The 14492-nt window shown below is 36.5% G+C and overlaps 1 protein-coding gene across 1 annotated transcript in view; it reads left to right on the forward strand.

The window, feature by feature from the left end:
* REV3L (REV3 like, DNA directed polymerase zeta catalytic subunit) overlaps positions 1-14492 on the forward strand; it is a 115060-nt gene that overhangs the window by 54702 nt on the left and 45866 nt on the right. The window contains exons 6-12 of the mRNA XM_053938560.1: positions 3641-3735; positions 4306-4410; positions 5378-5462; positions 5548-5696; positions 5995-6123; positions 8615-8852; positions 11973-12112. Of these exons, the coding sequence (XP_053794535.1) occupies positions 3641-3735; positions 4306-4410; positions 5378-5462; positions 5548-5696; positions 5995-6123; positions 8615-8852; positions 11973-12112 (941 nt within the window). The remainder of the gene's footprint in view (positions 1-3640; positions 3736-4305; positions 4411-5377; positions 5463-5547; positions 5697-5994; positions 6124-8614; positions 8853-11972; positions 12113-14492) is intronic.

Consider the following 14492-nt stretch of genomic DNA (forward strand, 5'->3'; position numbering starts at 1 on the left):
GAGTATCTGCCAGTCAAGTCTACCACTTGGACATGATGTGTTAAAAGCAGAATGATTGGTAGAATGCTTTTGAGAAACACTTTCTTTTTTTAAATTCTAGATTTGGTATTAGACACTAGTTTATATGGAAGTGGAGAGATCTGACAAATAACACTTCTGCACAGTCTAGCAGATATGTAATATTGCAGATTTTTTGCTAGGCTTGTGACTGTCATAATTGCTTTTCTCGCTTGTCAGCCTGTGCATGTTTTTATTTAGCTGTTCAATTTTTTTAATATAATGTGCACATTATTTAAGTCACTTGAACATCCTGAAAACAAGGACATGTTTTCTGCAATTAACGGAGTATGGAAAATCATTATGTAGAATTTTTGAGTCCTTATCAGCACAGTTGAGTAACACTTTTCAGACACTCCATGGAGTTAATTTTTGTCTCTTGTGCTCAGTTTAACATTACAAATACCTCAAATGTGATCATTACAGAACTTGTTTCCTTAGGCTGTCATTAATATTGGTGAATTAAGATACTGACCTTGTTGATTATTTCTCAAGGTTTTTAAGGGCTTTGATCTACCTACTTGTAGGTAGTGAGCACTTTTTAAAAAAAGCATTGACTGTAGCCTTAATTCATTGTCTCAACGTCTGAGAAACCAAACCTTGGAAGTTTCTTTGAGCACAAGTTTCATCCTAAACTATAGTTTTTATCTCAGTGGATAGTGTGAACAAACTATTACATTCTGCAGAAATAAGGACGATTTTCTCTGTTCTCAAAAGAATGTATTTGGAGCTTTTAATACAAAAGTAAAATGGATTTATATTGCAGTTTTTCACCTAGTGTGTAGGTATAAAAGTTAATTTAATACCTAAAATTATACCTAATTTCAAATTAACTAGTATGAGTATCCCAAGTAGCCTAGCCATGGCAACTCAGTGTTGTACAACCCTAATTTATCTTGCTTCTTCAGAGAGAAAATTTCTGTTCTCCTGCAGCTGGGTTCCTTCTACACTACCTCACTTAACCCTGTCTTTCATATCCCTGTATTACAAGTTTTATCTTGTGAACAAGTCTCTTTACATTCCTTCTTACAAAATGGAACATAGATGCTGTGAAAAGCTTTGCCTGGGACTTGCTAATTCATCTTTTCTAACCTTGTTCTAATACAGATATTCTCAAGTCATGGTTTTGGCATTACCTAAACCACTACTTTTCTTTGCAAAACTGATGCATGCAATGTGAGGCAGGTGATTAGTCTGTTGTATAAAGCAACCTGTATTGAACAGGCCACTTCTGAATATCTTCCAAGGCATTACAACTGCTAATGACATGAAATAGCTCATATTTTCAATTAACTGCCCCTGGGAAACTAGACATGTTCTGACTACTTCATGCTGTCTTCTCACCTGCTAAAAACAGCACTGTAGCTGCTGAGGAAATGTGTCAGGAAAATGGGAAATACGGTTACTTCGTGTATTTTCCCAATATGTTGCACATATTTGTTTTAGGTGAGCAAAAGCACCAAACCTAACAGCTGACCAAGCTATTGCCAGTACTCAGATGAACCAGTTCCCAAAGCAGCATGTAACCATGTTAAATAACTGTACTTCAGGGCAGTTTGTACTCCCCCCTCACCACCTCATGTTTTTGTTTTAAAGAAGGGGCAGATAAAGCTGCTCTGCTTTCATATGCCCTTCAAGGGTTTTCCTGAAGTGGGAACAAATGACTTCTTGGCCTTTGTGGCTTACCTGAATGTTGCAGAAGCTTGTAGTGCTACCGCCATGATTTCAACTAGTGCAAGTGTCTAGCAGCTCACCTTGACGAGGATGTTAAATGCCAAGCTAATGAACCAGTGGTATTGGGAAGACATTCTCTTAAGTCTAATGAAGAATTTACTGTGTGTCAGGTGTCTTTATTAGCTTCCACCTAACTCTTTATAGTGTGCAGTTTTGACTGCCAGCCCTGCCTTCATCATGGAAGTGTTAATGACAACTATAATGATAAATCCTAGATTTGTTTCAGAAAAGGCCTGTTATTATCTAAGTGTTTTTTATTTGAATAATATGCCATGTAAATTGAAATACTGTAGTTTTTGACAGAAAGGCTCCTCATCTTTCTCTCCAACCCCCATTAGCTTTTGGGTTCTTTTATAGTCTTCTGAAAGAGGAAATCAGTGAAAGTGGGAAGCTCAGATCTTTGATTTTGTATCCTCCAGACAAGTCAAGACAAGTCTTTATCACATTTCTGATGTCACTGACCATTCTGTATCATGGTCCTTTTCGCTTGTTCCCAGAAGTGTTTTGATTTTGTAAAGGGAGCTAACAGTTCTTGCAGCCTCTTCCCTCAGTCTTGTTTCCCAGTACTCTTGCAGTTGTTTGTTACTGTGGGATCAAAATACAAATTTCAGCTTGCCTCCAGTTCCTGTTGCCCCCTGTGCAGGCAAAGCTCTGTTTGAATCCTTTGATGAGTGAACATCCAAAGTGTGTAACATGAAAAGTAGGCATTTTGAGCATATTGTGGGCTTTTTTCCTAGCTGATGGTATGACTGGGAACAGAGGGATGTGATGGCAGTGGATTGTCTTTAGAAGTGTGCATACAATCATCATTAAATGTCATCTAGTCCAGCCCTCCTGCAGTGAACACCTGAAGGAACACCTTGAATTACATTAGGTTTCTTAGAGCCCTGTAACCTGACACTGAATGTTTCCAGAGATGGGACTTCTCCCACCTCCTCTGACAGCCTGTTCCAGCATTTCATCACCCTTATAATACATCATCCTCATCATCACCCTCCTTATGTCTAGTCTAAATTTACTCTCAGTTTAAAACTATTACCTATTGTCCTATTGCTATAAGCCCTACTTGAAAGTTGAAGAGCTTGGAGTGGATTTTCAGTGTTGCCCTAAAAGATTTTAAAGGGTAAATAGACTTTTACAACAGTTTGTTACCTTCCTTCATGGACTCCTTAAAATTTGTTCACTGACAGCAACAGGTGGAATGTCACTGACATTTGCAGATCTGAAAAGGCACAGCAGGAAGGTGATCAGATAATTGTACAGCAATCTTGAATCTGTTTCTAGTATTTCAAATCTTCATCAAGCCAGCTATCCTTAGTTCAGCATGTGTTTGGGTTGTTAATATTCCCTTTCTTATTCACCAGGCTAAATAAAGAAAAAGCTCTAGAAAAATTAATTGTAAATGTGAAAGTGCTCTGCATTTTTCTGAACTGTGAATGAGAAAGAAAAATTCTTGTCACTGTGTTTTCTGGGTGCATGATCCTGCCTACATACCTAGTCCTATTGGCTGAGTTCTATAGAACATTTCATCTTGTATTTGAGGAGAAGAACGTTATTGTAATTGCTTAGTAGTCAGAGTTATCTACCAGCTCTTTCTCTTCTCCTCAGAAAAGAAAAAACTAAACCCTTTAAGTTGAAGGTACAGATTTCTTATCTAATTAGATTTGAATATGGTCATTAGTTTAAGGACTTGCAGGTGAGGATGGGAACGGATAATTCTGTATTCAGTTAGTTACTCCTGTTTTCTCTAAATAACTTTAGATATTAGTCCAGTGAAAAAACAATGATGATGCATGTTTCAAACTCAGTGTATTGATAAAATTAATCTGTGGTATTTATGTTGTCACAGCTCTTTAATGTTGAAAGGTGTTGAGCCACAAAGTACCTGTGAATTGGAGGTGGATGCAGTAGCTGCTGACATTTTGAATCAACTCGATATTGAAGGTGAAGTGTTAATAACTTTCAATGTAAAATGGTTTTAGAACAGAAACCATGCTGTCATAGTTCACTCTTCTTCTAAAGCTCATCTTAGTTAAATCATAATCCATATTTCAATGTTAGTGAATCATTGATCTCCAAATTTATAAAGTTTAAAAAAAATTAACTCTAAAAGAAAAGAGGTTATAAAAATAGTGTCTTATCAAAGCAATATAAAGAGATTTTTGTTAATGCATAATAGAAGGTTTCAGACCTATAGGAAAAATACTAATGGAAATACCTACAACATCATGTGTGCATATATATATACATACACTTATATATACATATATACAGTACTTGGTGGGAAGACAAGAAAAAGTCAAAGATCTAGATCACAAATAGGAGATCTGGAAGCAAATGAAGTTACCCCTTAACTTTTACATAATACCAAATCCTAGAGTAAGGCAGGAATGGCAGTTAAAAAATAACAGACTAGAATGACAAAGAGATGAAGAAAAGTGTCAGAATCCAGTTTGGAGAAAGAATGCTTTGTCATTTTGGCAGATTTCCCTTAATGTATAATTCATATTTCAGCCCAGATTGGCAGGAACCCTGGTTTGCAAGCTATATGGGAGGATGAAAAGCAGCGACGGAGGCAGAAATGTGAATCTTCTCAGATTAAGCCACCTGAGTCACAAGGTAAAAAAAAAAAAAAATCCAATTGTGCAACTGTTAATCCAAAACTTTGAATGAGAAGCAAGCAAGAGGACAGAATTTAAATTGATGTATCATGTTTGGGGGATTTTTAGATGTACTGGTTTTTTTTTACTTCCAGGCTTACTGATGGTCCAGTATGTGTTTTCCAGTTTTGAAAGCAAGATGATGTAACCTTGCCTAACAACATCATGATTCAGCTCTCTACAAAACATTCTAGACAGAATGAATGATAGTGGTAGTTAAGACTGTATGCTTTGTGATGGAAAGCATTTAAATACCAACAAAACTAAATCTCTTTATTTTGAAGCTTTCCATTGTAGTTTATGCACAAGGGCAGTCTCATTGAATTTCTGCAAAATTATAGCTAAGGTGATACTAGATTAAAATTCTAATAGGATAGACAAATCCCTGTCTTTATGTCCCCGTTTTTATGTAAAATTCATTACATGGGGAAGACTCTGCTCTGCAATGTAATTGCATAGTGAACAGGCTATTCTCCATAGAACCTAGGCCATATTTCTTTTAAAATATGAATGATATTTGGCAAGTAAGACAGAGGATTGAAAGAAGAAAAGAGGCAGGTTCCTGGCTAAGGCGGACTACTTTCTGATTGACTTTTTTCCTATGTTTCTGTGTAATGTTATTGAGGCTGCATAAGCCAGACTTCTCAAAAATGGTCACTGATTTTTCTTGGGTGCTCACCTTGGGGTAATTGCATCGTGATTTGTAAATGCTGTTGATACAGTTGCAAATGAGATCAGTTGGGAGTATGTGTAGTATTTTAAAGTTTTTTTAATACACTTGGAAAGTCTGCCCTCGGATTTGGCACTGAAAAGTAGCAGGCACTTCAACTTTCAGCCTTTTTCTAATAAAATCAGTAATTTTAGCTGCTCTCTGTATTGAGAGGTCAAAGTAAAACTGAATAACAAATATTTTTCAAATTTTAAAGACCGTGGATTTGTGCCAGCAACAGAGAGTGAAAAATTTTTTCAGAAGAGACTTAAAGAAATTCTCAAGCAAAATGACTTCTCTGTGTAAGTGTTTAGCCATTTGTCATAAAATATAATATTCTATGCAAACCTTAAATATGCATTTAAAACTTGCTTTTCAATTAACTAGAACGTTGTCAGGATCATTGGACTACAGTAATGGATCAGAGGAGTTCTCTGCTGAGCTAACACTGCATTCTGAGGTACTTTCTCCTGAAGCCTTTCCGTGTACACCAGCTAATACAGTAGAAGTGCATGACGATAAACAGATGAGCAAAGGTGAGTTTTTTAATATCCTAATTGTTTAGGCATAAATCTATGTCATGGTTTGGCTGTTCATACTATTAACAGAAGTAAGCCAAGGAAGTTGTGACTGCTAGTTATGAAAAACCAAAGAGTAGTTCCGGTTTTTGTTATTGTTAGAGTAAACCTTTTTAAAATTGCTACAGCAAATAATGGAAATATACTTGGAATGGAAAAATGGAAAAATCCATTCTGAAGTGGCTTGCTTTCATAATGTATTGATGTCTCTGACTCTGAAGTTTTATGCTTTCTTTTCTTTTTTTTTCTTTTAAAGACTCCAAGAGCATGCATACTGATAAAGAAGAGGAAGCACTTATTAATGAAGAAGCAATTTTAAACATTGTGGAGAACAGTCAGAGCTTTCAGCCTTTGTCTCAAAAACTGAATCAGACTACAGTTTTTAGTGAGTATGACTGGAATGTCTTTTCTTCCAGACTATTTTATTGTTCCACAGCCTTGTGCACGCTTAGGCTACCCATCATGAAAGAAAGTAAGTAATTTATCTCAAGGAGTTTTTCAAACAGGTTGAGACTTCACACACCCAGACATATACCCTACCACCACCAAAACATCCCTTATGTTTTCTAAGAAATGTCACCAGGACTGTATTTGTAGAGGCTGCTGTGTTTGGTTCAGTAAGGCCTGTCCTCTTGCCAGGTCAGCTCAATGCAGTCTCTTGTGGGTATTGATCTTCCTTATGCTCCTAGGGCTATAAGGCTAAAACTGTCAGAGCGAAGATGATATTGACTGTCTGTCCATGATACTCTTTGCAGTTACTGACTGCATCTTTCATACAGTTAAGGTAGAAAACATGCATGTGATCTGTCTTCAGAGGCTCAGCTGTCTGGAGATACTGGGCAATAGTAGGTTGATAATGAGAGGCAAGTTGCAGCAGAGTGTTTCCCAGTCGTTTTAGATACAAAGAATGGTTGAAGGCAAAGAAACAAGAAGCAAAATATTTAAGAGGAGGAGAAAAACCATGACAGTAAAATTGCGAGGCATGAGGGGGAAACAACCATAAAATAAGCAAGAAAAGAACTTGTATGAAAAACTATGAGGTAGAAATAGTTCAAATACTATAAAGGAGATGAAAAGCACATAGTTCATGGTATATTTCTATGTATGCTCTTTGGTAATGTATAATGTTAATGTGAACCACACAGTGTGGGGCAGGGAGGAGTATTTAAAACCCATAGTAGTCTCCATTTCTTTTGATACCTATAGGGTATGAATATGTGCTTTGGCAACAGTATATGTCTGTGGGTAATGCAATATACAACCTTGAAATCTGTTCTTGCTAAGAAAGGAGGAGTAGATGAGGTTAGATTAAGAGTGTAGTGCTGTTTTATTTTGCAGAGAATAGGTAAGATTTTGATTATAGAAGTTTTATAAGCAAGGATTTGGATTTATTTAAAAAACTATAAGAAATTCCTTGGGAGCTGGCAAACAAACTGACCTGAGAGGATAAAAAATGGCTAAAATAATATGTAGGGTATGCCTTATGACTGTACCTTTGAATTGCTCAATCAAATTGAAGTGTTGAAATGGTCTTTTTTTTTCCATTGACTAGGTAATCAAATTGAGATTATATTACTTTTTTTCCTCTTTCTTTCTCTCCTCCCTTCTTGTCATGCTGATTCCTGATGTCTTATGTGACTATGAGTAACATGCTGCATATTTGGGTCTCTTATGCTCTCATAGCCTGCACCAGTGTTCACTATTCCTCTAGTAGAGTTGTAGTGCCACAGGGACTGTGAACCACATGACTTCTGCTATTCAGTGTGAATTACACCCCAAGGCTCATATTAACATGAAGTAGAGGTTGGAGTTTAATGATGAGCCTTACAAAGGGCAAAGGAGCCAAGAACAGAAAGTATAATTGAAAGTGGGTTAATTCAAAAACTCTGGAAAAGGGGATGGTTTCTGTTGTAAAGAGTTGTATGGTATCTTGTGAAGCCTTTGCAAAATATAAAAAATGCCTTTTTCACCAATGTTGAGATCTGTTTTATATAATTCTCAAGATCATTGTAATCATATGATGCTTCCCAAGGAAAGAAATGAGAGATTGTAGTTCTTCAACCAGAGAAGGAGAGAGAAGTAACAGATGCCTGGTAGACTGGAGGTCATAAATTGGTTATGAGGTCAGATGATAGGTAAGTAGGAAGAGAGTGAGAAAAAATTGTGACCTGGAAGGATTTTTAAGGAAAAAAAAAAAAAGAGAGAGAAGGGACATGCATAAATTACTGTAAGCTTGGGTCAAATAAAAGAAATAGAAAATTTAAGAGAGGAGTGAAATCAGGTAAACTTTCAGTGTTTAGAGAAACCTTGGAATAGAACAGCTTATAGTGACATGAAAAGGGAGCCAAAGTTGAGCATTATATTTAAGAACAGAAGGAAGAGTAGTTGGTCAAAGTCAGCATCCCTTTTCACAAGATGTAGTGACTGAAAGTCCTCAAGTGATACAGAAAAAAGTGCTCAAAGCTAGTGCAGCTGTTGAGCAAGAGAAGGCAGTGATGCTTCAGAAGCTGGCACTCAAGCTGAAATTAAAGGGGAGAGTGAAGCTTTACTGAGTATGAGGAAGTAATAGGAGGGTGGAGAGAGAGAAATGCGTCCACTGAATCTGGTACAATCAGAAGAGTAGGGCAGAAAGAAAGCTGTCAAAGTTTTAGATACAGAGCTAGAAAAGATAAAGCATAAAATCTGAAGTAACAAGATCTGAAAAGAGCTTTATTTCTGTAGTATGCCTTGCCTTAGACAGTAAAAAACTAGTAAATTTTAAAATGGTGAGGGGCTTTTTGTTTGTTGGTTTGGTTTTGTTTTTACTGGTAGACTGTAACTAGTCATTTACAGGTAGAGCAAAATATAGATTCTAATTGTATGGGCTTTTTCTGCAGTGGGCAGTAGTGCTGATGAGGCCATGATTGATCTGTTGGCTGGACTGGAGAATGATGGATATCAGATGGGACATCAAAAAACACTCTCTCACCATCGTTCTCTTGGAAGCTGGAGAACTTCTCAGAACAGTGATGATGAAGAAAATGAGCCACAGTGTGAGAAAGAAGAAATGGAACTTAGCTTACTAATGTCCCAGAGGTGGGACAGTGGCATGGAAGAGCCTGGGCAAAAAAGGAGGTATATATTTTCTTTTATTAATATGTCTTTTTTCCTGACAGATCTTTCCGTCCTCCCACCATGTTTTCAAGTATGCTATGAGTCCAATGACATGTAGAGAGGTCTCTGTTAACAACATGGAAAATATGTGCAGATCTTGGGATGGAATGCATGTTGTTTTGATGATGATGTGACTCATCAGTGTTATCTGGAAATAAAGACTAAGTGTATAAGTTTGGCCAAACATAAGTTTCTAGTTTGCTCTTTGAGGAATAATTAAGTAGACTTTTTGTTCTACAAGTCCAAATACAAGAAAACCTTTAGTAGTAACTTGCTTGTAAGGTCCTACCTTGGATATGATACAAATGTTAAGGTGTATCTTGTACATCTTTTACTAAAGTCAATATTTAAGAAGTATTCATATGAAGATTAACCAAGCAACCTGAGGAAGAAACATCCATTTGTTTCCATGTTCAAAGCTTAAATCAAAACATGAATGTTGCTCACTCTGCTTGACTGCTAAAGGTCAGCAACTTCAATATATTTAAGGCCAAGATTCTTGGAGCACCTTCTCAGGTTCTAATGACCTTTTGTACAGTCTGCACTGACAGGCATTGAAAGCAGCTATATCCAGTTTCTCTTGACCCCTGCTTTCGGCACACCTTCTGATATTTATAATTCTGTTTGAAGTATGAGAACTTCACAGACAGCATTTTTATATTTGGGGTTTTTTCCTACATGAGAAATTGTAACCCTACTATGTTTCAGAGAACCAGAGAGGTATAGAAATGCTTCTTTTATTTCCCAAAGGCACATTAAAGTTGTAAGAGAACCAGAAGTTAGTTCATTAGTCTCCTAGTTCTAGAGATAATTGATCTCTAAAGCTGGTTTTCCTATATGACCTTTGATTTTCTATGTTTTTTTTTCCCTCCAGTAGTCTGAAAAGTTGAAATTTCCATCCAAAACACTTAACATCAAACTTCAGTTTAGTGGTAGTTACTGTGAAAATCTGTGTCTTGCAGAATTCATTAGCTCAGGCACAGTTCTGTATAGGCTTGACTGTACAACTTCAGGAGTCAGGTAGGATCCTGAAGCAATTAACTGCTTTCATGCAGTAAAGAATCCTATTTAAAAACTCAAGAGACTTGATGAGCTGTCTCACTAATATCTTACTCACATATGCCCACACCTTAATCCCAGAGAGAAAACACTAGGGAAAATGTACATACCATATGCTTCCACAGGGAGTGAACTTGTGTTCAGAGGGAATTACAAGTTCTGTTGCACCGAGATCTCTACAGAATTTGGACTGATTTCAGACACAAGCCATGGGTATCTTTTCCCCCTGCATGATTCTGATGAAGAATCAGTTTGAGTCTGATGATAGATCTGACTTTACTCTGCTCCAGCTCATTCCATCTGTGTGGCTTCCTAATGCATCATTGCATATCCATACTAAGGATGGTTTTTTTTGTTAGTGAGTGTTTACCAGTCTTACATTATCTCAGAAAATCTATTGAGCTAATGAGGAGTAACCACACCCTATTGAATGAATTAAATAGCTTGGGTTTGATTTGTATTAACCGGAGAAAAAAGCCCATCAGGAGAAAAAAGCCCACCAAGACCTGGACTAGTTCATGTATGGTGGTATCATGTGTGTTACAAAATTATCCTGGAATCCAAACTGATGGGCTTGAATGAGGAGAAATCCAAGTTACCTGCAGAAGTCATCTCCAGTCTGATTTGGTTTACTAAAGTTGATAAAGATTTACCTGGGATTACAGCATAATTCAGGTTGGAAGGAGCATCCCCAGTTTGATATTAATTTACATATCAAGCTGATTGCTTTGTGCTAGGCTTTTCCATGTTTTGGGAACATAGAAGAGGGACAGCTAAGCTCACTTAGATCATGGAGACTGTACCTAGCTGTGCTTGTTACTTGATTCTCCAAGTCATACTTCTAGACCTGAGTGGAAATGATGTGGTTACCTTTGAGCCTGTTGTTTCTGAGCTAACAAATCTGTCCTGATTTAAATTAGTGCTGTGCTGACATTCAGATGTCTGAGGTGGTACCATACACATGATTCATGCTGGTCTAACTCCAGTCATAAAAGAGTTCTACAAAAGTAAACTTTATTTAGGTTATTGTGGGTTTTCCTTCCAGTAAATTCAAAACATTTGTGTTTATAGTTTTTAAGGTATTACACGAACTTAAACAAACAACAAACACATTAAAAAAAACCCCAAACTTCAGTTCTTTAATATGTATCTAGATTTCTTTCGTGTAGCCACAGAACAGCTTATTTCTGGTCAGAGTTTTGTCCATCTCACACTTTAATTTAAAGAAGAAATCAAATTCCTAAGTGGTTGTAGCGTTATAATATACTGGAGGATTTGTTCTTTGTGGTTTTCTATGATATTCTATAATATTCTTCCTTCCCCTATGCCCATGTAAAGCAAGCACAGAAAATTCATAGAAGCTTTTCTTTGTAGATTTGCTTCTTTTTTTTTCCCAGTGTATTTATGGCAGTGTAGAGCAGTTAACTTAGTAAAAGCAGCTTAAGTATTAACAACAGCTGCTTCAGAATAGTCAGTGAGAGGTGGAATGAAGCATGGTTTTGTTGGTCATGATTTAGTTAAGCCTGCCAAGAGAGATAATTGTTATAATACAGTAAAGACTTCTTAGCAAAAAAAAAAAAAAAAAAAAAAAAAAAAAAAAAAAAAAAAAAAACACCAAAAAAAACACCCACAAAAAAGTAAACAGCTAACAGCTAAACTCAAGTAATTTTGCATAGTTGGTTTAGTCTTCAAATTTCAAGCACTTTGAAGCAATGAAATTAAATTGCAGTAAAATTGACCTAAAATTAAACATTGAAATGCTTTCTCTGTATCTTCTCAAGTTAGTGAATCCTGCTGTTTAAAATGGTTGGCTACCACTGTTGCCTCTTAAAATAGTAACATTGAATAATATTTTGACTTTCTCAGTGAGAAATGTGGCAAAATTTTTGTTTGTTTCCTTTTGCTCCTATGAATTACACAACGACATAGCACCACACTCCATTGAGTTTCATGTTCCCTGTGACTTGTGGTGTTTTCTAATAGAAGTATTATGCATCAATTAGTTCCTTCACTTTCCTCCAGGTCAGCTGGCAGAAATATGCATCGAAGTTCAACAGAAGAGGATTCATCCTCAGAGGAAGAAATGGAGTGGAGCGGTAACAATATGCTCCTAACTAATCTCTCAATACCTCAGTTAGATGGAACTGCAGATGAAAATGGTGGTAAGTAAATAGAAAATCAGCTTTGGAAGTTGAGTCATAGTGCATTTTCACACCAAATTGCTAGTTCTCAAAAGTGCTGACCATTTTCAGTCCTTGTTTCAATTGGAAGGAAAAGTTGTCAACAAATTGCAGAAGCAGGCCCTTAACATCTTCCTTAAAAAACAATTGTATTTTAATCTCAATGCCCTCTATGAATCACCAGAATCTGTTTTTCGTATTGTATCAATGATCCAAAAAAGGACATAGTTTAATCAGTTCTTTGGAAAAAAACAAATATGATATTAAAAGTAATGATTCTGTGGGATCATTTACCCTCCTAGGATTATTGTAAATAATTAATGTATTATACTATGTAGATTTAGATGATTCTTTGCAAGTATTTGCCACACATGCTAAACTGTAGTGAGCTTTTGTTTGGGCCTCTGTTTCATTCTGCAGATAGCATATTCACATTTGGGATTGCATGAGTTAAAACTATGCTGTGGCAAACTCACTGCAGAAGGAACTGCCTTTCAAAATCTGTAAAAAAAAAAAATTAATCTGTAGAGATCTTTTGCCATCTTTATAACATGCTGTCTTTGATCAAATAACATTAGTCAACAGAATGCACACTTTGAAGTTAGAGAAATATATAAATAATATTATTTGTTTCATTAGAAAATCTACAAGTCACATTATAATGTTCTGTTGAGAAAGTGAATTGTATGATCTTACTAGATAGATTATAGATAACCACAGCTATTCTTCTGTGTTCAGTGGCTAAAACATAGTTTGCTTTTTCTTTTGTTTTTATAGGTATAATGGTAGGATTAATAAATTATTTGATGTACTGCTAATATGATATGCTTTTGTCAGATATACAATTTTAATTTCCTTATCTGCCATACTTTCTCATTTGTTGTAATAAGAGGTGCTGCTGGCTAAAGAGACTGATTCTTAAGTAATTGTTTAAATTTGAGCGTATTTTAAGTATGTGAAATATCACGTCAGCTAGAAAGCATATTACTCTCAACTGTTACATTGATTTCTTATAATAGGACATACAGTAAATTCAAAACAGATCTCAGTCCAGGTCGTCTAAATTAGAAAATGCCTATCCACACATGAATCTGTGTCCATATAATGTGACTGACAAGTATTTTTGCAGTTTTTATATCTGAATAGCCAGGTATTTTCCAGGTGTTTGTTGACACCACCAAACTCCCATTTCTGAGTTTTCAGTTAATCATCCTCATTCGTTCTGTGGACTCCTACCTTCAAAGAATAATAGGCAGTGTCTCCCAGCTGTGTTTCACAGCTCAGGGACTCTGTGTATGCATTAGAAAATGTTACTAGAAACAGATTGGGACTTCCTTTTATTTTTCTCAGCCAGCAGCAAATAAATTGCTAAGCTGAAGGCTGCATGAATCTAAGATGATCCTCAAATTGGTTGAGACTTTGAGAGTGAAGACCCAAAGGGTCCCCAGTCTAGTACATCAGTGTGCAGCACATGCTTCCAGGTCATGTAGCATGAACAAACTTCTGTGTGCCAGGTGCTCTGTGGTAGCTGCCTCTTTGCAGTGGTACAACGTCTGACAAACTACTTGTTCAGCAAGGTTATGAGCAAGCACACGCTTGTTAATTTGTTACCACGTCTCTGTACATACTTATCCTGCAATACATGTGGTGAAAGTATCACTGAAAGAGATGAAAATCAGATACCATGTGGTGAGTCTGCACAGGACAAATTACCACAGCACCTGCTGGTCTCAGATTATGTGGGAACATTGATGCATGGATACGAGTCCAGAACCGAACAAACTGATGCAAGCTTCTTGCATGAACACCTGAATAGGTGCTGTATTGCTCTGCTATACAGAAGTGCAGGAAACTCCCTATGTTTAGTGCACAGCATAGTTCATACAAAGCCCTTGCCATGTTGTGAAACTTTAGCTACTTTAGCTTTCTGTGCAATGACCTTTCTGCATGGGGAAGGTCATCTAAATAAGATTTTTGGTTTTCAGAGCCAATGAGTATACATACTTCTCAGGGACAAAGCAGGGTACAAACTTTTCTAGAAATCAGTCTGTTTTTATATAGTCGTCTGAAAGTGATTGTGAAGCCTTCTTTCAGAAAGCCAGCATGAAATCTCTGACAATTGTATGCAAGTGTGCCATTAAGGAATAACTGACCAAGTGCCTGAGACAAATGTACTGACAATGTGATTGTGATAAAGGAACTCATGTAGTCAGGGTCTCTAGTTGTCATGATGATAAATGTAATGTGATTTGCAAGAGTTTTATTTCTTATTTGGATGGGAAGGCTTTCAGGAAAATACTATTAAAATTTTTAATGCCTTAGGTTATTTTTTTACAGGAAAACTAGAACAAAATTGCTTTTC

This window comes from Vidua chalybeata, chromosome 3 (genome assembly GCF_026979565.1).
Source record: "Vidua chalybeata isolate OUT-0048 chromosome 3, bVidCha1 merged haplotype, whole genome shotgun sequence".
Lineage (NCBI taxonomy): Eukaryota > Metazoa > Chordata > Aves > Passeriformes > Viduidae > Vidua > Vidua chalybeata.